This window comes from Muntiacus reevesi, chromosome X, assembly GCF_963930625.1.
Source record: "Muntiacus reevesi chromosome X, mMunRee1.1, whole genome shotgun sequence".
NCBI classification, from domain to species: Eukaryota; Metazoa; Chordata; class Mammalia; order Artiodactyla; family Cervidae; genus Muntiacus; species Muntiacus reevesi.
This window is the reverse complement of record NC_089271.1, coordinates 29,552,519-29,578,652: the sequence shown is the minus strand read 5'-3', so window position 1 is coordinate 29,578,652 and position 26,134 is coordinate 29,552,519. Positions and strand designations below refer to the sequence as shown.

General features: G+C 36.1%; 1 protein-coding gene across 5 annotated transcripts in view; it reads right to left on the bottom strand.

Annotated features, from left to right (window-relative positions):
• Positions 1 to 1,582: 1,582 nt before the first annotated feature.
• The window catches only part of GK (glycerol kinase), a 78,068-nt gene continuing 53,516 nt past the window's right edge, over positions 1,583 to 26,134 (bottom strand). For 4 of the 5 annotated variants that reach the window (XM_065915623.1, XM_065915624.1, XM_065915625.1 and 1 more), the window contains 8 exons: positions 16,738 to 16,816; positions 15,560 to 15,656; positions 14,463 to 14,547; positions 13,494 to 13,614; positions 13,241 to 13,384; positions 10,834 to 10,914; positions 7,783 to 7,869; positions 1,583 to 5,966 (listed from right to left, as the gene is read on the bottom strand). In XM_065915623.1, coding sequence (XP_065771695.1) covers positions 5,956 to 5,966; positions 7,783 to 7,869; positions 10,834 to 10,914; positions 13,241 to 13,384; positions 13,494 to 13,614; positions 14,463 to 14,547; positions 15,560 to 15,656; positions 16,738 to 16,816 — 705 coding nt within the window. In that variant the 3' untranslated portion in view covers positions 1,583 to 5,955. The remainder of the gene's footprint in view (positions 5,967 to 7,782; positions 7,870 to 10,833; positions 10,915 to 13,240; positions 13,385 to 13,493; positions 13,615 to 14,462; positions 14,548 to 15,559; positions 15,657 to 16,737; positions 16,817 to 26,134) is intronic. The other variant, XM_065915626.1, reaches the window with a different exon arrangement.

Here is a 26,134-nt window from a genome sequence, read left to right as displayed (position 1 = left end):
TATTCTGAATATTGATGCTTTATATGAGGTGCTTAAAATAATTCTGCCAGAAGATCAGTAAGATTTCAGCCCTTTTAATTGGGAAAGGTGTCAGGATAAACAAGATTACACTAATGGACTTTGATACAGATAATTAGGACGATGATACATTGTCTTTTTGTTCACCTTATCTTTTTACTATGAAATAGTTCAAGCATACAGAAAAGTAGAGGATATAGTAAAAAAATAAATCCATACTCCCATCACTCAATCAAATCTTAAGATTTTGCTATATTTGCTTTAACTCTTTTAATTTTTTAAGAAACACAACTTTTCAGGTTCCAGTGAAGTCTCTTGCCTGATCCCGTGCTCTGCCTTCTAGAGGTAACCACCATCCAAAACTTGGTCATCTATCATCCCTGTCCAGGTTTCATACTTCTAATTCAATTGTATGTGTTCACATACATGATACATTGTGCTGTTTGGCAGGTTAAAATTTTTACACAACATTTATGAATATCCAAGATCTGTGAAAATACCACCTTAAAGTTTAGGAAAAAATTAAAATAACCAGAGGTATTATTTACAAGTCTGGATGATTTTCTACTCTTCTTTCTAACCTATTTTCCAATTTTTCTAAGAACAGTATTATTCATTTCCAACAAACAATTTGATCAAAAAATTAAACGGACAAGAATGCTCATTTTACAAAGAGGTCCCTTGGCTGTTGAGAAACCAGTGATGTAGAGAATGAACTTGCAAATATTCACTGTCATTTGAATTAAATCTACAATTATTGGAAGAGGTAGATGGCAAACAGACATTGTTTTCTCCTATAAACACTGCAGTAAAGAAAGAGACGTGGTGGTAAATTAATAAAAGGCTGAAGGTTTAAAATGAGCTTGAGGAGAAAGAAGATGAGATTAAACTTCAAGAAAATTAAGACAGCACAGTTTCTTAACTACAAGTCAAGTTACTGGTAATTATTGTAATATGTTTTACTTAATATGTTCAGAAGACTGCCTCCTCATATACCAAGTCTTTGGGGAAAACAAGTTAGCTATATCCTTTTGATCAGTATATTCTATTGGACAAACCATGAAAATCCCTGGGAAGCTGAATGGGAGCCCAGATCTTCTATTTCTTCATAATCTTTTATGTATTAGTGACTAAAAGATTTTTATTGTAAAGTAATTAGCCTGCAACTAATAAAAATAATTGGGAAAAAATAAAAATAAAAGATTTTTCTTATTTCCAGTATTAGATACTTGAAAAAGAGTTAATGAAAGTGAAATAAAAAGGAGGTACATTTATTAACCTCCATATTTTCTTGGAGCAAATAAAATTTATTTCCTTCAAAGGGTTCATTTCAGGAACTATAAGCTCACATGCTGTCAGGGACTGGTCAAATATATTTATTTTACATAAATGCAAATTACATTTTCATTGAGGTATAATTCATATACCATAAATGCACTCCTTTAAAGTGTATGCTTCAGTTTTTAGTATAATCACTAAGTTGTGCAATCATCACCCCAAAAGAAAACCTGTTCATTAGCAATCATGTCCCTTTTCCCCTCCCCGCACCCCACCCCCCCAGACTCTGGCAGCCACTAATCCACCGTCTGTCCCTGTGGATTTGTCTATTCTGGACATTTCATGCAATCTGAATCATACACTATGTGACTTTTTGTATGACTTTTTCCACACTGCATTGTTTTCAAGATTCATTTATGTTGTAGTATGTGTGTGGTACCTTATCACTTTTACATGTAAATAATATTCCATTGTATGGATATCTCACCTTTCATTTATCATTCATCAACTGATAAGACAGTTGTTTTCTCTCGCGCTATTATGAATAATGCTGTCATGAACATTCGTGTACAGTGGCCTCTGAATTTAAGCTCAAAAAATTTAGATTTGCAGGGGCTTCCCTGGTGGTACAGTGGTTAAGGCCCTGAGTTTCTGCTGCAAGGGGCAAGATTTCAATCCCTGCTTAGAGAACTAACATCCTGCACTGCAATGTGGCATGGCCAAAAATTAATTAAAATTAATTGAGCAACTAGTTTTTAAAAACTTTGTAAAAAACCTTCTCATTTCATATTGGGGTAAAGCCGACTAACATGAGCAACTTGTTTTTAACCTATTTTCTGCTTCTCAGAATATTTATCTTTATAGTCTCCAAATTTAAGTTAATAGGTCATGTTCACTAAATCTGATGATAGGGAAATCTTTAGAAACACTGGTGAGAGTTCTTTGTCTGTGATACTTAACACACTTTATCCTTTAACGTAAGATCAGAGCTAAGATATGTACCTATATAGATCAAGTAGCAATCAAGCTGGTTTTGAAACTCACTCAGTTTTCCAGTAATGTCTATTATGTGACCTGATGAACTGTTAGGTTGCAAGAACAGATCAAGTAAACTTCCTTACTTAAAAAGTACAGTTAACAAGCTATTACAAAGTTCTAGTTAAAAACTAATTCTTGGAACACTTTTACAGTGTTGGTGGGAATGTAAAATGGTGCAGTCACTATGGAAAACAGTATGAAGATTCCTCAAAAAATTAAAAATCGAACTACCATATTATCCAGCAAATCTACTTTTATGTATATGTCCCAGAGAATCAAAATCAGGATATCTACACTCCCAGGTTCACTGCAGCATTATTCACAACAGTCAAGACATAGATACAATCCAAATGTCCATTGACAGATGAATGGATAAAGAAAATGTGGTATATACATACAATGGAATCTTGATCAGCCTTAAAAAGAAGGAAATTCTACTGTTTGCAACATCAGTGGACCTGTAACACCTTATACTAAGTGAAACAAACTGGACACAAAAAGAAATATTGTGTAATCTTACTTTATGTGTGAAATCTTAAAAAGTCAAACATAGAAAGGAGATTGGTGGTTAGCAGGGGGTGGGGTGAGGGGGGAAATGGGGAATTATTCAATGGGTGTGAAGTTAGTTACACAAGATGGTTAAGTCCTAGAGATTTCTGTACAGCTTAGTGCCATAGTTAACAATACGCTATTGTGCATTTAAAAATTTAAGAGGGTAGATTTCATGTTAAGCATTCTTAAATGTACAAACACAGAAAGCAAAGGGACACAAGAAAATTTTTGGAGGTGATTGGTATGTTTATAACCTTGATTTTGGTGATGGGATAATGGGTGTGTGCATTAAGTCCAAGCTCATCAAAGTATATACATTAAATATGTACAGTTTTCTATATATCAATTATACCTTATTAAAGCTATAAAAATAGTAAATTTTGCACTTCTCTTTATGATTAGATACTATGAGGTAAAAACTACCTACTTGACTACCAGTGCTGTTATAGTTTCTGTGCTATGACATCTTTTGTTTCATGGTTCCTCCTAAATTGCAATCATTCTTCATTCCCACAGGATACAAAATACTTATAAGCCAAAGAACTGAGACTTAGGCATTTAAAAGAAACACACTAAAAAATTCTAAGATATTATTACAGAAGCAAAAATGCCTTATTTATGTTACTGATTACCTGGAGAACAAAAGATTGAGGTGTTGGTGACTGAGTTCAGAGAATAATGGCGTACTTGACTCCACCAACTCACCCAGGTAGAGAGGAACTGAAGCATAGAGCGAACCAGTAAGTCATGGTTAGCCATGACTGCAAGACCCTATTGAGAACAGCTGCTGACCTCATCGGGGCATTTTCTGGATGCTGAGATGGGACAGTGTAGTCTTTTTTGACAGAACAAGTAAGGTGCTCATCATCCCAGAAACTACTTCTTTAGCTGTTGATTCATTCTTCAGTGTGTACCTGATCAAGGGCTAACAGCTGAGCTGAACGTTTCCTGAACCATCCTTCTCAAATAACTTTGATCTAAGTTCTAGTCTGTAAATGAGAAATGCAAGTAAGAATGAGGGTCAATTTATTTTAAGTAAATTTATCATTAAATATCAACGTGTATCATTTAAAACATTTATAAATATCACAATTTATAGAAAATTAATGAATCTTAAAATTATTGGAACAATTATTTTCACAATTATTTACATTAACTCAAACTAACTTTGTAGAAACAAACAATGTTTAAAAGTGTCCTTGCCACAAAGTAATAATTTCATAGTACCTTTCTGTAACACTTTTGTCACTAAAGTGGCAGCTGCACCAATAAAACTCAGCAGATTCAATAATTTAATTCAATAATTCAACAAACAGCATAATCAGAACTGAAAATGCAAGCTACCATTCATTCCAAACAAAACATTTTATATTAATATATATAAATATATTAATATATAAATATTTTTCCATTTTCATCACTGAAGAAAATAATTAGGAGGCAGTATTTTCCTGTTTGTAGTAAAAAAATTAATCTTAAGATTATTTTAAAGTTGACATTGAGAAGCTAGATTAGGTAAGTTGTTATAATGCCTCACATTAAATTTTTTGAGAATTTCTTGGTTGTGGGTGCAGCGAGAAGGAAATTCTTGGGTTTACTGGAAGCTTTTTCTATCAATTAAACCATTTTTCTGTTGTATTAATAATATGTCCATAAGCAGAGATAACTACTTGTCATCTCAAATAGAAATTTTAATTGCTTATCAGCAATTTATAACATACTTGGAAAGAGATTCTTGGCTTTCTTTTTTTTTTTCTACTTAAGTTTGTAAACTTTTTTTGATAGCCCCTAAAAAGGATCCTAAATAGATCTAAATATATGTCAAAGGAAAAGCAAACTTTATATGGACTCAGTGCTTGTATTTGAAAACAGTATTTGCTATACTATTCCACAGGTTTTTTTTAGCATATAAAAGTATGGTACACGAAATTATAGTTACAATAAAGTACATTTTCTTTTATTCACATAGAACATATACTTAAATTTTAAATGTTGGCTCTTCAAGAAAGCTTCTCCTGGTAAATAATATGCATAACCGTTGCCCAAAAATGTATACAGCTGTTTTCCCCAAAATATTTATACACATAGTGGTCCACTTAAGACCAGCCTCATTAGAATCCACTGAATACAATGTGTTCTTAATTTATAAATGGGCTATCCTCAGTATATAAAATATAAATGCATGTATGTTACACATACAAAGTAAGAAATATAAAAAGGAGAGATGAAAAGGAAGTGTTCTTCCCTATAAGATCCTGACAGAAATTCAGTGTAATTAGTGAGAACATGTACTCTTAATTTGTAAATGGGCTACCCTCATTATACAAAATATAGAGGCATGTATGTTATACACAACGTAAAAAATATAAAAAGGAGAGATGAACAGAAAAAAAAGGAAAGTGTCCTTCCCTATAAGATCCAGATAGCAATTCAGTATAATTAGTGAGACCATGTTGCATGAAGAATTCTCAGTTTTGGCAAATACTTTTTAGAAAAATGCCTAAGGAATGAGGGTATTAAATTTCTATTTTATAAATTTAGTAGAGGCTTCCATTTAAACATTTAGTGAAGATGTTGTGGTCTCCCTAATAAGCAGCAAAGAGGACTTTGGGTAGGGGAGTCTGTTAAAAGAAGCAAACAAAAAAATCACAGATTTTTAGCCGGTTAGTTAATAGCCCCTTAATGAAGTGTGTGTAGTGCAGGAATCAAATCCTGGCCCATCAGAGTTTGAATATAAGTGATAAAAGATTCCAATGGACAGGATCTGAATTCTTCCTAGATCTTACAGGGAATGAGGCAGGAAATGATTGCAAAGGAGGGGGTCAGCCCCAAAGGTGGCTGGTCCAATCTTAACTAGTGCTGTTAAAAAACACGCCAAATGTTTCTATAGCATTCTTTCTGCTGCATTTTCTTTATTTCAAGCCACAGGTCTACTTGGAGGATCATGCAGCAAGTGGCTTATAAATAAAATCAGTCTATGAATAGTGTCATCACATTAAGAGACAGAATCACTGGATTCTCTTCATAGATAAAGAGCTCGCATCTTTGGAATCCATGAGTTGGTAGTATTTACGGCACACCTAAAATGGGACAAAAATCAAATATGTCAATAATAATATACATGCAATTTAGGAGTTAAAGCAATGAAGATGATTAAATCATTATTGAGCTAGAAATTCCATATGATTCCTAAATATTGCTTCATAGGTAAAATGCAACAAATATAACTGGGTCAATTTCAAAATTAGCAAATGAACACTACTGCTAACTGTTTACCAAGACAAGTCATTCCAATTTTTCTCAAATCTCAGCATATGTTACCAAGAGAGATCCTAAAGATGGCAATCATATCTATTTTGGAAGTCTAGGAATTCGGATATTTACTGTATCCTTTAGCTTAGAGATATGTTATATATCCTATTTTTTCAAAGACCAAGCTTTTTCATTCTGTACTGGTATCAAAGGGAAACAGAAGGGAAAAATATCAATGAAAACATTCAGCTGCAATGTTATTTTCTTTCCTTTTCCAGACCATCATAATGCAGCCAAAAACAAACAAACAAACAAAAATAAAACCTCAGGATAAAGAAAAAAATAGAACTTTTCCTAAAACAGAATTTAAAAAAATTTAAATTACAGTTCTTCTGGGGAATACTCAGACTCTTCCACCAAACATTCCTGAGAAGCAGAAAGATAAGCATCTGCTAATTCTGTACAGATTTATGTATACAGAAGCCTTTTGTAATGTGTAAAGCACTAATACCAATATAAGGAATGGTTATTACGGAAGAAAAATATTTGAACAAATTTATTATAAACACGAAGAATACAGAAAAAGGTAAATCTAATTTTAAATTCTCATGCACATAATTGAAATTTTATCATGATTTAAAAGATAATTTAATGTTCTGCTAATGTTGATAATTTTTATTCCCTTTCTGCTAACGTAAATAACTTTTCATTCCATATTTATATATATTGCTTTAGTGATGATGTCAAGCTGATTAATGCTTGTTAGACTTCTAAAAACAGATGTTCTCCCATATCAATAAAAAATTTTTACATTTTAAACCCAGGTCATCTTGTAATTAATTAAGAGAAATAATTCAACTCTTTCCCTAATTAAGAAGATTTTTTAAATGTTTCACTTTCTTGGCAACATATGAAATACGTCATATTCATTTAGGCCACTAATTTGAAGAAAAACTGAGCTATCATCAGGAACAACTTCCAAAAATGATTATTATATTTAAATTAATGCTGGTTATGCAGTGAGTTTTATAATGTACTGAGCAATTTTACTTTTATAAGAATATTCAGAATATGCAAAAATAATAATTCAGTTTGAATTTCACCAATTTATTTCAGCAATGATTTAAAAAAATTTCAGTTCACCAATGTATTCTCTTAACTAAAATAAAAGTGACAATAAATTATCCCCAGGTTTAGAGTTTTACAGAAACTCTGCTAACATACTCTGGCCGAAAGTCTTACCAGGATTGAAATATTAAGACTTGTGTAGCAGATTTTCATAAGCATGAAAAACAACTTAGGTACATTTGAAAGCCAGTTCAATTGATTTCAAATACTATACATTTCATCTACCACTCTGAATATCCCTTCATTTAAGCATGAACAGTAGTACTTGTGCTTACTGCTGCACTTGCCAGCAGAATGTAGTCCCTAAAAGAAAATCATCTACTAAAAATCAAAGAGAATAGAAGCAGAGTCACAGTCCTTAATTCTGAATTAAATGGTCTATTAACTAGACCTTTAAAAGATTTTCCAGGTTCCTAAGAACAGGAAGAAGCAAAACTACTGAAAACTTTCTGTTGATTTATACACAAATACATTAATGCTAACTCATATAATTGTCTAATTTAAAGAGGAACTGACCTGAGAGGTACCTTGCTCCGATTAACATTACCACGCTACTCACTATAAAAAAGCCCAAGGGTAGACTACAGAAGATACTAGGGTCACCTGTTGTCATCCGAGTAGGAGGGAATTCCAGTCAAGCAAACCAAAAGAGAGACACATAATTACAATATTTGTGTTAAGAATCACATGATAGCAAAAAAAAAAGTTATAAAAATAGTATATTCATAAAAGCTAGCAAAGAGTTATTACTTTAAATCAAAACCAGAATCAAAATTGAGGGCTTATGACAGTTAACAAACAATACAGATCGCGTGCCACAAATAGCAAGAACATAGAGCATATAGACCAACATAAACCTTCCACTGGCAAAGCCAAAGAAAGCTGAAGGAGAACTTCCTTTTTGGGAGGCTGCTGATTTTAGCTTTCTTGGTTCTTCCCCAAAAGATACTAAGTGAGCAATCCCATTCCCCATCCAGATTAAAATTATAGATCCTTTGGCTATCAGAGAAGAGTTATATTAGTCCAATTCATTAGTTTGAAAATGAACTTCAAACCCTATTGGTTTCATTTTCGTTTTTACACACAGTTGGTATAACAAAATGAACCTGAAAATTAATGTTACTATATAATTTAAAAACTAAACTGTATTAATCTATATTTTTTTAAAAATATTGTCTGAGAATACAACTGTTTTGATATTTTCTAACCTGATTGAAAACATTTCCTTTAAATAATAGCTAGATAGATACAGACATAGGCTTTTCTTGAATTTAAACATTATGTCTCTTGAACATTTAGCATTTTTTGAAAAAAATGTTATTTTGGTAGGTTTGGAGTACAAAGTCATAAAGTCATTATTTATCATAAGCTCTCTCCAAAAAATATTACATCCCCAATCATTTCTACATTTTAAGCATATTAAATGCATGTTAAAAATTCTTTACACTCCATTCAAATATAGTTACAAACAAGAAAATAAATATGAATGCTTCAAAATTGGCAATATGCTTTGGAAATTAAGCTAACATAATATTCTTCCCATAAATTAAAACTATTTAAAGAGGATAAGAGGCCAGGTAGCAATTTGAATAGCCTTATGAGATCATCAAAATAGGAATCTATCTGTACTATTACTAAATAGCTTACATTGCTTGAGGAATAATCAGCATTTCACTAAATGAATATTGTTACCTGGATTATTATACAGTTTTAGAGACTCTCAAAATGTTGTACATGAGTGCTTTTCATAAATCTACTACAAATTGTTTTTCACACTTTGCCTTAAATACACTGCAGCCTAACTGAAACAAAAACCAAGTTTGAAAAATCGAAAGCTCTGAAAAAATAAAATTATTTTAGCATCAATTCTGAAGGCAGAAACAAAAAAAATCATGTAATTTTCTTTTATCCACTTTTTCTTGGCATTTTAAGTTCACTGACAGTAAGGTAAGCAAACAGAAAATGATCAATTGGCTTTGTTGGAACTTGGCGATTAAATCCTCAACTGCAAGTAAGAAAGAAGTATGTGTGGCATTGACATGGAGGCGGATACAGCGAGGGAGGGGAACAGGTTGAACTGTGCCATTTAATTTATTTATTTGGCCATATAATATTTTTTTGGCCACAAAATAAATAAATTTATTTATTTTGGGGGGAGCATGTGGGATCTTGTTCACTGACTAGGGATGAACCTGTGCCCCATGCATTGGAAGTGTGGAGTCTCAACCACTGGACTGCCCGGGACGTTTCTGTGCCATTTAAAAAAATACAACTAGTCAAAGAAATCACAGAACTCATTTTCACCAGCTTTTAATTGAGGGCAATCAGAAAAGAAAGCAGAGTGCACGGCTGTTGCATCCTTCAAAGCAACTAGCACTGTGCTACAAAAAATACCTATGATTGAGAAGTTTAACTATAAAAGGTCTCAAAACTGAAAACAGTCTTAGCAAGAAAGGCTTTGTCACCATCTTAGAAAGAAAGGTGGGTCTCAGAACAAAAGATTTAAAGACAATGGATATTAAGCCTAACGCTTACTTAGGAGAATAAACAAAAGCTTCAAGTAGAAACAGCATGATCCCAGAAGCTTCTCTGAAAATCTAGATACATTAAAAGTGGTTCTTGGGACTTCCCTGGTGATCCAGTGGCTAAGACTCTGGGCTCCTAATGAAGGGAGCCCGGGTTTGACCCCTAGATAGGGAACTAGATCCCACGTGCTGCAACTAAGCACCGGTGCAGCCAATAAATGAATAATTTTTTTAAAAAGTGGTTCTATACTCACTTTGGGGTTGGAAGGCAGGCTATTATTTATAAACTCTTCTCTCTTAAACTATATGCTTCAAAATATTACTGGCCATTGTTTCATTCATTAAATTCCAAATTTTGTATTTAGCAAAGGAGTACAATATCATGCCATATTAAAGGTATGTTAAAGGCTGTTTCAATATTAAAGGCAGCTCAGAGCTGTTTACAACTAAATAGTTTATTTACGGTAGATACCTTCCCACCTAAGTGAATAAAAACAAAAGTTCTCAAATTTCTGCCAAGAGCATTTCCCAATTATGACACTTCTAATTTACTATGTTTGGTACTTTTCTTCCTCTGATTTCAATGAATTCTTACAACATACACTCACTAAGGGCTTGGGAGCAGTCTAGGAAGTAGTGAAATGTATTCTGAAATCAATATAGCTTTTGGTCGGTTCAGGTCATGAAGACAGCCCCCCAAAAAGGCAAAGTCAGTCACGAAAAGGGAAAAAAAAGTTTAGTTGATTTTTTTTTCATTAGGAAGAAACTAGAAATACTTTTACTTTTAGAAAACTAAGTTATCAATCGAAGTACCAGGAATAAACTAATAAGGAAAGGTATGGCAGGACAGAGTTAAGCACATTTATCAATCTGATAATTTACATTTTATGTTTAGAACTTTAAAGTGTTTTCAAAATGTTAGAAACTATGAGCATATGATAATGCTATTCTTCAGAGCAGCCTTGCTAAGTATAAACAGATACTTAATGAAGCTATTTAACATATTAGGACAAAGTGGCAATAACAATAAAAACATTTTTACCACTTTCTGAAGACTGAGTTGTAACCCAACCCATTGATTTCATCACAGCTTTCTTCCATGTAGAATAACGAATTTCACTTTCTAGAAATAGAAGGTAGGAAAACCATACATAAGAAAGGCAGTTTACTCAATGTTATGTGGCAGACTGGATGGGAGGGGAGTCTGGGGGAGAATGGATACATGTATATGTATGGAATCATCTGCCAGGAGACCCCAGTTTGATTCCTGGACTGGGAAGATCCACTGAAGAAGGGATAGGCTACCCACTCCAGTATTCTTGGACTTCCGTGGTGGCTCAGACAGGAAAGAATCCGCCTGCAATGTGGGAGATCTGGGTTCAATCCCTGGGTTGGGAAGATCCCCTGGAGAAGGGAAAGGCTACCCACTCCAGTATTCTGGCCTGGAGAATTCCATGGACTGTATAGTCCATGTGGTCGCAAAGATTTGGACACGACTGAGCAACTTTCACTTTCACATGTATGGCTGAGTCACTTTGCTCTATACCTGAAACTATCAATAACAACTGCTAGTTACCATGCTGCTAAGTCGCGTTATTCGTGTCCGACTCTGTGCGACCCCATAGACGGCAGCCCACCAGGCTCCCCCGTCCCTGGGATTCTCCAGGCAAGAACACTGGAGTGGGTTGCCATTTCCTTCTGCAGCGCATCAAAGTGAAAAGTGAAAGTGAAGTCACTCAGTCGTGTCCGACTCTTAGCGACCTCATAGACGGCAGCCTACCAGGCTCCTCTGTCCATGGGATTTTCCAGGCAAGAGTACTGGAGTGGGGTGCCATTGCCTTCTCCGGTTAGTTACTATACTCCAATACAAAATAAAATTTCTTTAAAAAAGAAAGACAGTTTACTAAGATGTTCTAAGTACTATACTTATATTCACTCATCATTCTTGACAAATTGTTTCGCTTATTAAACTGATGCTTGTTACACTGTATTTAACTGACATGGAACTTTACCAGGACTCAGATCCCGGTATGGTTGCCAAAGACTGCCAGTGACTGCAGAGAGAAGCTTGTGTGGAAGTTGGAGGGAAATTCAGCCTGGTCTGCAAAATGAATGGAGATGTGGAGACAGGCTATCTGCTAAGACCAGGTCATTCACAAGCAGGTGGTGATGAATTAGAAAGGGGAATCCTATTTGATCTTTCTCTTTGGGGAAGGGCAGAGGACCTTGGAAAGCGAAAGTCGCTCAGTCGTGTCCCACTCTTTGTGACTCTTTGACTCTTTGTGACCCCACGCACTGTAGCCCACCAGGCTCCTCTGTCCATGCAATTCTCCAGGCAAGAATACTGGAGTAGGTAGCTGTTCCCTTCTCCAGGGGATCTTCCCAATCCAGGGATCAAACCCAGGTGTCCCACATTGCAAGAAGATTCTTTACCATCTGAACCACCAAAGAATCCACTATGATGCCATTTTATACATAGCTTTTTAAAAAGGTTTAAAACCAAATTGAATATATAAAACCTGACTTTTGTACACAAACTTAATTACAGGCATTGGGGCTTCCCAGGTGGCGCAGTGATAAAGAATACACTTGTCAATGCAGGAGATGCAAGAGACATGGATTTGATCCCTGGGTCAGAAGATCCCCTGGAGGAGGAACTGACAACCCACTCCAGTATTCTTGCCTGGAATAGTTCAGGGACAGAGGAGCCTGGTGGGTTACGGTCTATTAGTCTGGCTTGTAGCTTAGTTTTGTTTGTTACAACAGTAAGTCAAATATTTAATGCTCATTGATTTAAATTGTTGCTGCTTTTCTCAGGCTAGCCCTGCTGTGCTTAAAAGTTACCATAATGGTCCTTAGCCCAGTTAATCCTGTCCTAAAACTGGTCATTGGCACTAAAGATGACCCAATGCAGACATGATGGGTTGGTGGTCTATATATTATCTCCCTTGTCACTGTCAGAAAAGGTTACACTAACAGGCTATTAATAAAGCTGATAATGTGGCAGTGTTATCCTTGTACATGAAGAGACTATAAACAGTAGAAGTGAATGGTAAAAAAGTGATTATAGAAGTTTGTTTTTTTAAAATAGGGAACTATTTCTCTTATTCACATTCATTCAAATATGAAGCCAAATATGTTTAGCAGCTGAATATGAAATTACCTTCACATTTGCAATCTTATTTCATTTCTTGATTTGTGACTAAACCACCAAACTCTCTCTCCCTTTTCACAGTACACCAATCTTCAGTCTTTACGAGTACCCTCACTCAAAAAGATAACTGTAGAGCACAGGGAACTATACTCAATATTATGTAATAACCTATAAGGGAAAAGAATCTGAAAAACATAGTATATATCATTGAATCACTTTGCTGTACTTCTGGAACTAACACAACATTGTATTAGAAATCAACTCTACTTCAATAAAAATAAATAAATAAAAGTACCCTCAGCGTTGATCTGAGGTTCAAATCGCTCCATTGTGACAGCGGACAAGTCCTCAGGCTCCAGACTCCAGACGCCAACCCCTTCTGCAGCCCCTGCAGCCATGGCGGCTCCCAGGGCAGTTGTTTCGGGCATGGATGGCTTCACTGAGGGGAGTGAACAACATTGCTATCTTAGCAGTTACATATGCCTGAAAAATCAGTTCTTCCAAAAAAATGTGACTATTGGGGTTTGAAGGAATGAGGGCTTACTAACCTACTGGAATATACAGAATGTCTGCTTGTAACTGCATAAGGATTTTGTTGTTGGTCATCCCACCATCTACCTGCAAATGGCTGAGTGGAATTCCACAGTCGCGGTTCATGGCGTCCAAAATCTGAAAAAGAAAAATGCAATGAACATCATCAAAGTACCACATAGTAATATCTCAGAAAATAGCCATCTTCTACTTAAAAACATGCCGAAGCTCCCCAAAGCCTACAGAAGGAAAACTGAGATTTCTTCTAGGTCCTCCTTGATCTGGTTACCACCAACCTTTTCTCTTACCACTCCTCTGCACTCACCTCTATATCCAGACAAGCCAGACAACTCTATTTTGCGCCCTGATTTCCTGCCGTGGTGTCTATGTTTGTGCTACTATTCAAATCCTTTGCCTAATATGTGTTGCTCAGCATCCCCTCAACTGTAAAATGCCCAGTGCCCAGCAGCTAACAGGAACTTAGTAATGACAGCTGGGAAAACAAAACAAACTTGCATTTATTATATTACTGTTTAGGCAGGCTTAATTTAAAAAAAAATTTCTTTTGGCCTTACTGTGCAGCCCATGGGATCTTAGTTCCCTGACCTGGGATGGAACCCATGACCCCTGCAGTGGAAGCATGAAGTCTTAATCACTGGACTGCTAGGGAAGTCCCCAGGCTTAATTTCTGATTATGCTGGGAAGATTGAGGGCAAGAGCAGAAGGGTGCGGCAGAGGATGAGACGGTTGGATGGCATCACTGACTCAATGGACATGAGTTTGAACAAACTCTGGAGATGGTGAAGGACAGGGAAGCCTGGCGTGCTGCAGTCCATGGGGTCACAAAGAGTCGGCCACGACTTAGTGACTGAACAACAAGAACAAGCTTATTAAATTTTCATAAATTTCTGGCATATATATGTATATAATTTTCGTAGGAATAAAAAAGGTGGATTTAGTACAGGAAAAAAGCCCATATTGATTACCTCTCGAGTTTGGAAACAAACAGCTTCTAATGCAGCAAAAGCAATATGGCATTTATTGGTGAACTGAGTGAGTCCACAGATGATCCTAAAAATACACACAAAAATTTTTAAGATTAGAGCAGAATAAATGAGTCATCAGTCGGGAATGCTCTAAATATGGAAAGGTTGAATTTGGTACATAGAAGTGTACGGGGGGAAAAAAAAGACATAAAAAAGCCAAAACTGGACACAAACATTAAGAAGCTGGCAAAATCTTTATAGTCTACAATGTTGCATCCACATATGAAAAAGTTCATGATCTATCTGAATAGATGACAATAATATAAAACCAAATCAATATTCATCTAGATGATGGCCTTTTGATACATAACTTGCAGGTGCCTTGAAGACAAAAGATTATAACACTAACATGAATAGGAATATGGCCGGGGCTTATTGTCAGATGACATAACTTCATGGAATTTTTTCTAGTATTTACTTACTGATTTGGCTGAACCAGGTCTTAGTTGCAGCAGGTGGGATCTAAAACCCAGGTGCCCTGAACTGGCAGGGAGGGCAGAGTCCCAGCCACTGAACCACCAGGGAAGTCCCTGGAGTTCTTTCTTTATGTCATGCCACGGGGCATGCAGTGCAGTATCTCAGTTCCTCAACCAGGGATCGAATCCATGTCTCCTGCAGTGGAAGTGTGGAGTCCTAACCACTGGACAGCCAGGGAAGTCCCAACTTCTTGGAATTTAAAGGTTCTAAAATTATACTTCCCAAGTCTAAAAGGTTTCCTCCATACTTCAAAATCATTTGAAAATAGAAAACTATTAACCACTTTTCACTTATTGAAGTGAAAGTGAAGTCGCTCAGTCGTGTCCGACTCTTTGCGACATGTCTGTCCATGGGATTATCCAGGCAAGAATACTGGAGTGGGTTGCCAGTTCCTTCTCCAGGGGATCTTCCCAACCCAGGGATAGAACCCAGATCTCCTGCATTGCAGACAGACGCTTTAACCTCTGAGCCACCAGGGAAGCCCCAATTAACCAATAAGTTCTTAGCTAATTGTAAATAAATCAAGACTGACAAAAGCATACCTTATTTTCATTTCTTACCCTCTTGCACTGGGCTCCCAATAAGGTGCATACAGCCCCGAAAATGCTGGGACGAAATAGCAGCCATAAGAAGTACCTACTTCTTTAGCAAGTTTTTCTAATGTTAAAAACAAACAACAACAACAACAACAAAGAACACAAAAAATCATTCCAATATATACTACTTCTTTTCATCAATAAGCACACGTGTTTTAAAAATTAAGACAGGACTTTTGGTTTCCTAGTATGCAATACAGCAAAATGTTGCTAATTGTAGCAGAATACGAGGAGCAACAAAAGCAGATTTCTCCACTAAATATAACCCAGTCCAAGAATGAAAGGAACTGGATTAGTTTTGTTAAGGTATTGTAGCTTATTTCCACTATTTTTTAAAAAATATTTAATTTATTTTCGGATGTGCTGGGTCTTTGTTGCCGTGCGCAGGCTTTCTCTAGTTGCAACGAGTGGAAGCTGCTCTCTAGACATGGGGCACAGGTTTCTCATCGCAGGGGCTTCTTTTGTTGTGGAGCACAAACTCTGGGGCATGTAGCCTCAGTAGCAGTGGTGTACGAGCTTAGATGCCCCACGGCATGTGGGATCTTAGTTCTTGGACCGAGGGTTGATCCTGTGTCCCCTGCACTGGTAGGCGGATTCTTAACTACTGGATCATCAGGGAAGTCCCCATTTCCACTGTTTTAAGGTTGATGACTAGCAGATGAAGAAGTGGCCTTCACTGCATTCCTAATCAGAAATATGTCCCTGACTGTCTCACCTTCAGGTGAAATGAAAGAGTAGGAGAGTGGGTGGGGAGTTCAAAATAATTACCTATCATTTGTAAATAGCCATAGTAATACTTAAATTATAGGTACGGGAGTTTTAATTCTCACTCTATTAAGAGTTAAAGCTCTTTCTCTTCAGATAAATTTAACTGCAGATTCAGGCGATCTTCAGTGTTCAATTTTACACTTGGGTGATTTTTATGCCCTAACGTGCCTGTTTATGAATAAACACCACTAATTATGTCAATTTGTTGTTTTATAAATCTTCACAAAGAGTCTTTTATATATATATATATATCAAACTCATAATTGGGATCCATATAGTTTAATGTCAAATATAGGGCAAAGCATTGATTGCAAGGGTAAAATATTTAAAATTTTCATTATTTAGATTCCAGCCCTTTGTTAGAACATACTCACCAATTTCCTCGGAGCTTTTTATAATTCCAAGGTTGTCTCTTAGCCAGCGAATAACAGCACCAGCTATAGCTACCGAACCCTGTGGGAAATAAGGAATCCGAGAAAGAATGCATTAAATATGTTATCAGTAAAGTTCTTATTGAGCATATTCTCTGTGTATGACTCTACCAGATGGATACGATTCAAAAATTTCAACTTTGGGACTTCTACAAACGTCATAAACCAGGTCTTTTAATATAAACATGGTTTTGTCTAAGTCATTATAGAAATTTTTCATAAGGCAGAGAAGAGAGCCCTCCAGTAGACCTTGGACCTGTCCCCATAGATGGACATCACGGTCCTGAGCAATTTGTTTCGTGTACAATTGTTCTGTTGCTAAATGACAAAGGTATATTATCACCCAGAATACATTCCCATCATAGCCACAAAGTTATTGGGAAATGCTACCCTGAAAGTTTTTTAAGCCCATTTCCCAAATTAAACACTATATTAAATCTAGCAACCACAGAAAAAAAAAAAAGAGTCAGCAAAGAAGGCTCACTGCAAAGTAATTATTCTTAGATAACTAATGAGGACCTAACTGTATAGCACAGGGAAGTCTACCCAATGCTCTGTGGTGACCTAAATGAGAAGGAAATTTTTTAAAAGAGCAGATAGATGTATAACTGATTCACTTTGCTATACAGCAGAAACTAACACAGCATTGTAAAGCAATTATACTCCAATAAAATTCACTAAAAAATAATTATTCTTTACAACAAAATCACCAAGGGATGGAGTAGAGTAGGAATGTATGGCTGTGGCAGTAAGGAAGAAAACATACAGTTTGGAGTCAGATGAACCGGGTTTAAGGCTGAATTCTATTTCTTAATTCATACGTAATTTTAGGTAAATTAGTTGGGCTTTCCAAGACTCCATTTATTTGCCTATATAATGGTGATGACTATAATAATAGTTACCTAAAGAAATTACAAGGAAGCTTAATATAGGAAGCATACTGGAATATATAGGAAAGTTATTACTGAATGTAAATATTAGTTTCACTAGTTCTTTAAGTGTTAAAAAAACATATCAGCCAAATTCCATTGACTGATGTATGGATAAATGTAGTATACCTACACACTGGAAAATTATTTGACCATGAAAAAACATGAAATTCTGCTACAACATGGGTGAATGTTGAAAACATTATGCTAAAAGAAAGATCATATACTGTATAACTCAATCTATGTGAAATGTCCACAATACACAAATCCATAGGCACAAAGAGTTGGTTAGTGCTTGCCTAGGGTTGAGGTGATGGAGTTAGTCTTTGGGGAAATAAAAATGTTCTCAATTTAGACTGGTGATGGCTGCACAACTCTGTGAACATACTAAAAACCACTGAATCATACACTTTAAAAGAGTGAATTGTGTGATATGGGAAGGACATATCCATAAAGCTGTTTATTTAAAAAAAAAAAAAAGATTCTGGGGCCAAAAGAAGCATTAGCACAAACCATTAGGAGTTCCAAAAAAAGGTTTTTTGGTTCTGATATTTCATTCATACACATTTGTTCATCTTCTGTGTTTCTTTTTCCATATAGATTATTAATGTAAATTACTTCCATAGAGTCACTCCAAACCAAAACATCAGGTAGTATAGTAAGTGTAGGAAACAGAAATTTTTTATACGTTGCCTGCCTCTCTATCCCCAGTAAATTGAATTGCAAATGGTTATCTCTTCTTGCCATCAGTTTTCAGGATGTAAACAAACTATATGCTGAACATGTTGTTATTAATACTTTCTACCATTCATAGCTGCTATGAAAACAAGTCACTATATTCTGGCAAAACACCAGTCGCTCTTTTTATACAGTGAATTTTCAGCTATAAAAATTGAGGAACTGATTCGACATCTCTGTGAAGATAGAACCAGATTTTAAAAGTGGGACGACAATTTAGCAAACACCTGACAAGGGACACTAACCCAATGCCTCTCCTCAAAGAATACACTTCCTAACTTTGATATATTATATACTTAGGTACAGAGTAGGACCATTATGGAGAACTAAGTACATTTTTTGCTTCTGAAGTTAATTCAACTCTGAAACATCCTTTGGAAGCAAACAATTCAGAGATACTAGTTGCCAAAGACTAGAAAACACATAAGATTCTCTAGACCAATGCTGTTAACAGAAATATAATGTGAATTGCAAATATAATTTAACTTTTTAGTTACCATAGTTAAAAAGGTTAGATTAATTGTAATATATTTTGTTTAACCCAACATATTAAAAATATTATCATTGTAACATGTAACTATATAAACATTGAGATATGTTTTTATATATATATATATAATTCACTGAGTCTTTGAAATCAGGTATATATTTTCCACTTACAGCACATCTCAATCTGGACTAACCACATTTCAAGTGTTCAACAGTCAGGTGTGGCTAGCGGCTACCATACTGGACAGCACAGTTCTAGATCTACATGGAAAAACAGATGTTCTTTCTCCTCATACGCTCAGAAAGACACTGGTCCTACATGGCATCTAACCAAGAAATGTGTACGCTTCCAATGATTTTAGGTGAGTAAACAACGAATTTTTAAAAGCCATTGGGCTGGAAGTTTAGTGGAGTGGTCTTATGGCTATCAGCTAGTGGAACTTCATATTTTGGGAAATTAAATGTTGGTGTACTGATGAGGGCAATATGCTACATGCTCAGATAATTTTTTTGAGAGGAAACAATGTGGTTGTAATAAAAGGAAAATTAAGATTTTCATTAAAGTTAACTGATTGAGAACATTATTGAGGACATTATTTAAAGCCACTGTCAAGCTTCCAGAAGAAAATTATTTTAAATTCGGTCAGCAGGAGTATACAGGAGTGTTCTATTGTTGAACAAAGAAGTAGGTTTAATATGAAAAATACTTATCTGAAATAAGTATATAATTTTGGTATCATGATATAATACTTGGTATAGCTCTTTACAAATTAATAAAAATAAGAGACACCTCCAAATTCACAAAAGATGTAGTCTTCTGAATTCAAAGGCAGGAGATAAATTGGAAGGTGGTATAATGCTTTGAAGATGGGCAGGGAAAAAGAGTACAGGAATGGAAACCTAAAATGATAGATAGAAGGTGACTGTCTAATTGTGATCAAATAAGTTATTGTCAATTATATCATAAATATAAAGATTCAATACTTCAGCTCATCAACTACAAATATGAATCAACCCTTATTCTAAGTCATGATCCACTGGGAAAGCTACACAGAAACCTAATTGAGATTTTCTAAGAAAAAAAAAAAACATAATAGAAATGAGAGGGCTTCCTCAGTTGCTCAGTGGTAAAGAATCCACCTGAAATGCTGGAGATGTGGGTTCAACCCCTTGGTCGGGAAGATCCCCTAGAGAAGTAAATGGCAACCCACTCCAGTATTCTTGCCTGGGAAAACCAATGGACAGAGGAGCCTGGCGGGCTAAGGTTCATAGGGTTGCAAAGAGTCGGATACAACTGAGTGACTGAGCGTGCACAAAGAAAAACATAATAGAAATGAGGGGTAAAAAGAAGAAGTTCAATGATAACTGGACAAGAGAAATAAATTACTCAAAACTAGATACACAGCCTGGAAAAGTGAAAAGCTAAGGAAAAGGCTATATGAAGATTAGATTAAAAATAATCAAGTAGCTCTGATATAATGTTGTAGCAGGCAAACATACATTCCCTCAAAAGTTCCTTGAGATAAATGTTACTGCCATGAACAGTATTATAAAGTAGATTATTTCAGGACGTAGGATGTGTCTTACAACGCAGTTATGGTTAAAATCAGTACATGTGGAGAAAAATTATGTAAAATCGAGGTTATCCTTAAATTGCTCAAAATCAACCATTAGGCACAGGAAACATAGTTTTGTGTATGCTACAGTAATACACAAAACTATATAATTTATACTGTACTTAATTTATATATGATTACAAATGCAAAAATCTAACTCTACAGCATTTTTAATTGCAAAGAGAAGAAAATAGGAGCAGAGAAGTGAACTGGGGAAGCATTTTTGAAATGTAATCTATATCATTAATACTTTGGTAACAAGTTAGAGAATTAAAATTAAAAGCACTTATTTGTCAGAAAGTATACTTTCTAAGAAAGTACATTAGAAAAGTCCATAAACAATGTTTATAGGGCCCCCATGATCCTCAACTCCTGCTATTTATGCTCTTCCATGATCCTTTCCCTTTAAGTAAGGTGGGATCTATGACATGCTTTTAACCAACAGGACCTGTCAAAGGTGACAGGATGTATGTGACAATATGTATGTGATTACGTTGCATAAGATTATCACACCTGTTTTCTGGACTCTCTCCCCCCCTTGCTGGTGTTAAGCCCTCACGTAGGAAGGAACTGCAGGTGGCCTCTAGGAGTTGAGGGCAGCCTCTTGCTGACTGCTAGTAAGAAACTGAAACATCCAGTCCTACAACCACAAGGAACTAAATTTGGTCAATAACCTGAGTGAACCTAGAAACAGATGGAGTCTCAGATGAGACTGCAACCTCAGTCTACACCTTGCGCAATCTCAGTCTAAATCTTGACTGCAGCCTGGTGAGACCCTGAGTAGAGGATCCAGCTAAGCTTTGCCTGGAATCCTGACCCATGAAAACTGTAAGATAATAAATGGGTATGGTTTTAAGCCACTTACATCAGTGGTAGTATTGTTATGCAGCAACAGTTAACTAATAAATAAGGTTTATACCTAAAATGAATATCTGGCTCAAGAGAGACGAAAAACTCCAAAAAAGAAAAATTCAACACTAAAATCACAAATCACATCAAAGAGATGAGAAAAAGGACATTTAAGGAAAACAATGGGGGGGGGTGTTAGCCCCTATGGAAGACGGTATGGAGATTCCTTTAAAAAACTAGGAATAAAACCATCATTCAGTTCAGTTCAGTCGCTCAGTCGTGTCTGACTCTTTGTGACCCCATGAATAGCAGCACACCAGGCCTCTCTGTCCATCACCAGCTCCCGAAGTTTACTCAAACTCATGCCCATCGAGTCGGTGATGCCATCGAGCCATCTCATCCTCTGTCATCCCTTTCTCCTCCTGCTCCCAATCCCTCCCAGCATCAGGGTCTTTTTCAATGAGTCAACTCTTCACATGAGGGGGCCAAAGTACTGGAGTTTCAGCTTCAGCATCAGTCCTTCCAATGAACACCCAGGACTGATCTCCTTCAGGATGGACTGGTTGGATCTCCTTGCAGTCCAAGGGACTCTCAAGAGTCTTCTCCAACACCACAGTTCAAAAGCATCAATTCTTCGGCACTCAGCTTTCTTTATAGTCCAACTCTCACATCCATACATGAACACTGGAAAAACCATAGTCTTGACCAGACAGACCTTTGTTGGCAAAATAATGTCTCTGCTTTTATATACGCTATCTAGGTTGGTCATAACTTTTCTTCCAAGGAGTATGCATCTTTTAATTTCATGGCTGCAATCACCATCTGCAGTGATTTTGGAGCCCAAAGAAATGAAGTCTGACACTGTTTCTACTGTCTCCCCATCTATTTCCCATGAGGTGATGGGACCAGATGCTATAACTTAGTTTTCTGAATGTTAAGCTTTAAGCCAACTTTTTCACTCTCCTCTTTCACTTTCATCAAGAGGCTCTTTAGTTCCTCTTCACTCTCGGCCATAAGGGTGGTGTCATCTGCATATCTGAGGTTATTGATATTTCTTCCAGCAATCTTGATTCTAGCTTGTGCTTCTTCCAGCCCAGCGTTTCTCATGATGTACTCTGCATATAAGTTAAATAAGCAGGGTGACAATATACAGCCTTGACGTACTCCTTTCCCAATTTGGAACCAGTCTGTTGTTCCATGTCTGGTTCTAACTGTTGCTTCCTGACCTGCATACAGGTTTCTCACGAGGCAGGTCAGGTGGTCTGGTATTCCCATCTCTTTCAGAATTTTCCACAGTTTATTGTGATCCACACAGTTAAAGGCTTTGGCATAGTCAATAAAGCAAAAATAGATGTTTGACTATGCCAAAGCCTTTGATTGTGTGGATCACAAAACAATCATATGACCCAGCAATCCCATTCCTAGGCATATGTCCTGAGGAAACTAAAACTGAAAAAGACACATGTATCCCATTGTTCATTGCAGCACTATTTACAATAGCTAGAACATGGAAGCAACTTATATATCCATCAACAGATGAATGGATAAAGAAGTTATGGTACATATACACAATGGAATATTACTCAGCCATAAAAAGGAACACATTTGAGTCAGTTCTAATGAGGTGGATGAACCTAGAGCCTATTATACAGAATGAAATAAGTCAGAAAGAGAAAGATAAATATCATATACTAACACATATATATGGAATCTAGAAAGATGGTCTTAAAGCATTTATTTGCAAGGCAGTAATGGAGAAACAGACATAGAGAACAGACTTATGGACATGGGGAGAGGGGAGGAAAGGGTGAGATGTATAGAAAGAGTAACATGGAAACTTATATTACATGTAAAATAGATAGCCAATGGGAATTTGCTGTATGTCTCACGGAACTCAAACAGGGGCTCTGTGTCAACCTAGAGGGGTGGGAAGGGGAAGGAGATGGGAGGGAGGTTCAAGAGGGAGGGGACATATGTACACCTATGGCTGATTCATGTTGAGGTTTGACAGAAAACAACAAAATTCTGTAAAGCAATTATCCTTCAAATAAAGAATAAATAAATTTAAAAAAACAATGGGGGTGTTATAAGTAATCCTCTTTGGAGCTCATGTTTAAACAGGCAAAAATGGTATAACATAGAATTTGGTATATAAACAATACCTACTGAGTGTCTACTATACGCCAGACTCTGGGATAGAGTGGTGAACAAGAGAGGCAAGTCTTCTGACTGCAGGGAACTTATATCCTAGTGACAGAATACAGAACATGGAAGTCTCAAACCCATAGTATGCTCATGTTCATAATCAGATCAAAGCTCCCCAAAAGAATTTTGTTTTGGGAAATAACACTTAAAAAAAGAAGATGAACGAGGAAGGGAGAAGCAAAGCTTGGGGAAGACGGCACACAGATGGCAGAGGGAAGGCAGAACTACTCACTCTATTTTGGTAATTCTTGCTCTATTTTGTTTCAGTATCTTCCACCACTAAGGAAAATTTCCAACGAGCAACAGTGGGACAAATTTAAGCAGTTTAATACAAGTTTAAAGTCTCAAAACAACTGAAGGATCATGTGTCCCACTTCCTTTTTACTAACAATGAAATAGGAACCCAGAGATGTTAACATTCTTAGTGATAAAATCCCTATCAACAGAGATGGTTGAGTTTGTGCCTTAAAAAAAATCACCTGTCCCTAACAGAGGATAACAGGAAAAACAGAAAAACAAAACAACACAGGCTAACTCAAGAAGAGAATAGCGTCAATGTGGACAGAAACAGAAATGCACGGCCAAGCAGAGTTTGAGGCCACAGGCAAGATGGATTCGGATTCATTGTTCTGTATGTGTCAGGCAGCAGGAGGGGCTGGAACTGACTCCTGCAGAGGAAAAGAATTCAGAGTGCTTCATGTAAGACCAGGATGGGTGTCAGTGCTTGAAGCCAGGGGCTCAGTGGTGCTCTCCTGCTTGTGTAGGGGTGTCTACCTGCTGACTAAGGCTATTGGCTTAATGGGAAACGAGACTAGAAGGGAAAATTTCAAAATACATGAAGAAATCCAGTATTAAAACATCAGACACAGTGTTCAGAAAACAGAACACCTACATGCAAAAGAATCAAACCAGACTACTTTCTCACACCATATATGAAAATAAACTCCAAACAGATTTAAAACTTAAATGCAAGTTCTGAAAGTATAAAACTTCTAGAAGAAAACATAGGCTGTATGCTCTTTGACCTCAGCAATATTCTTTCTGTACTGTCTCCTCAGGCATGGGAAACCAAAGCAAAAATAAACTAAAAAGCTTTTGCACAGTGAATGGGAGAGAATATTTGCAAATGGGGTTAGTATACAAAATATACAAAGAATTCATATAACTCAATGTCAAAAACTATCTGATTACAACATTGACAGAGGACCTAAATAGATATTTTTCCAAAGAAGACATATAGATAGTAAATAGCCCCATGAAAAGGTGCTCAACATCACTAATCATCAAGGAAATGCAAATCAAAATCACAATGCAATCTCCTCACGCCTGTCATAATGGCTATTATCAATAAGACAAGAAATAACAAGTGTTGGCAAGGATATGGAAAAGAGGGAACCCTTGAGCCCTGGTATCTACTTCTGAGTAAATTTTCAAAGAAAACAAAAACACTAGTTAGAAAAGATATATGCACCACCATGTTCATTGCAGCATTACTTACAATTGCCAAGATATGAAAGCGACCTGAATATCTCTTGATAGATGAATAAAATGGATAATTTTATAATATATACAATGGAATATTACTCAGCCATAAAGAGGGGTGAAATCTTGTGATTTGAGAAAATATGGGTGGACCTAGAGGGTACTTGCTAAGTGAAATAAGTCAGAGAAAGAAAATATAGCATGGTATCGCTTGTATGTGGAATCCAAAAAATAAAACAAATGAACAAACAAAATAGAAATATAGTCACAGAAACAGAGAACAAAATGTTGGTTGCCAGAGGGGAAGAGGGTAGGAGGATGAATGAAAGAGATGAGGGAGATTAAGAGGTACAAGCTTCGGGACTTCCCTGGTGGTCCAGTGGTTAAGACTCTATGCTTCCAGTGCAGGGGGTATAGGTTCGATCCCTGATTGAGAAGCTAAGATCCCATAAATGGTGTGGCCAATAAATAAATTAATTACAAAAATAAATAAGTCACAGGGATATAATATATAGCACTGGGGATATAGTCAATATATTATAATAATTTTGCACAGTGACAGATGTTAACTAGACTTATTGTGATCATTTTTTAATGTATAAAAATACTGAGTCACTATGTTGTACACTTAAAGCTAAGTTAAGTATAAATTAATTACACTTTTATTAAAATTTGATTAAATTAAATATACACACTTTTTAGTAAATTGGATATTACTGCACATCATATGCTAGTTTAGAAGCATCACTTCTAGTAAAAATGTATGAAAAGGGAAGAAATCACATCAGTCAACAAAACTTAACAGTTGGGACAGAATTCATTCCAGTTTGACAAATAAGTCCTTAAAATAAGTATGTGCTAAATGTATTCAAAGGAATGAAATTAAGAGACTTCCCTGGTGGTCCAGATTAGGATTCTGAGCTTCCACTGCAGGGGTACAGGTTCAATTCCTGGTCGGGAAACTAAGATCCTGCATGCCTTGCAGCATGGCCAAAAAAGAAATAAAAAATAAACAAAAGCCAAAGAGGTAAA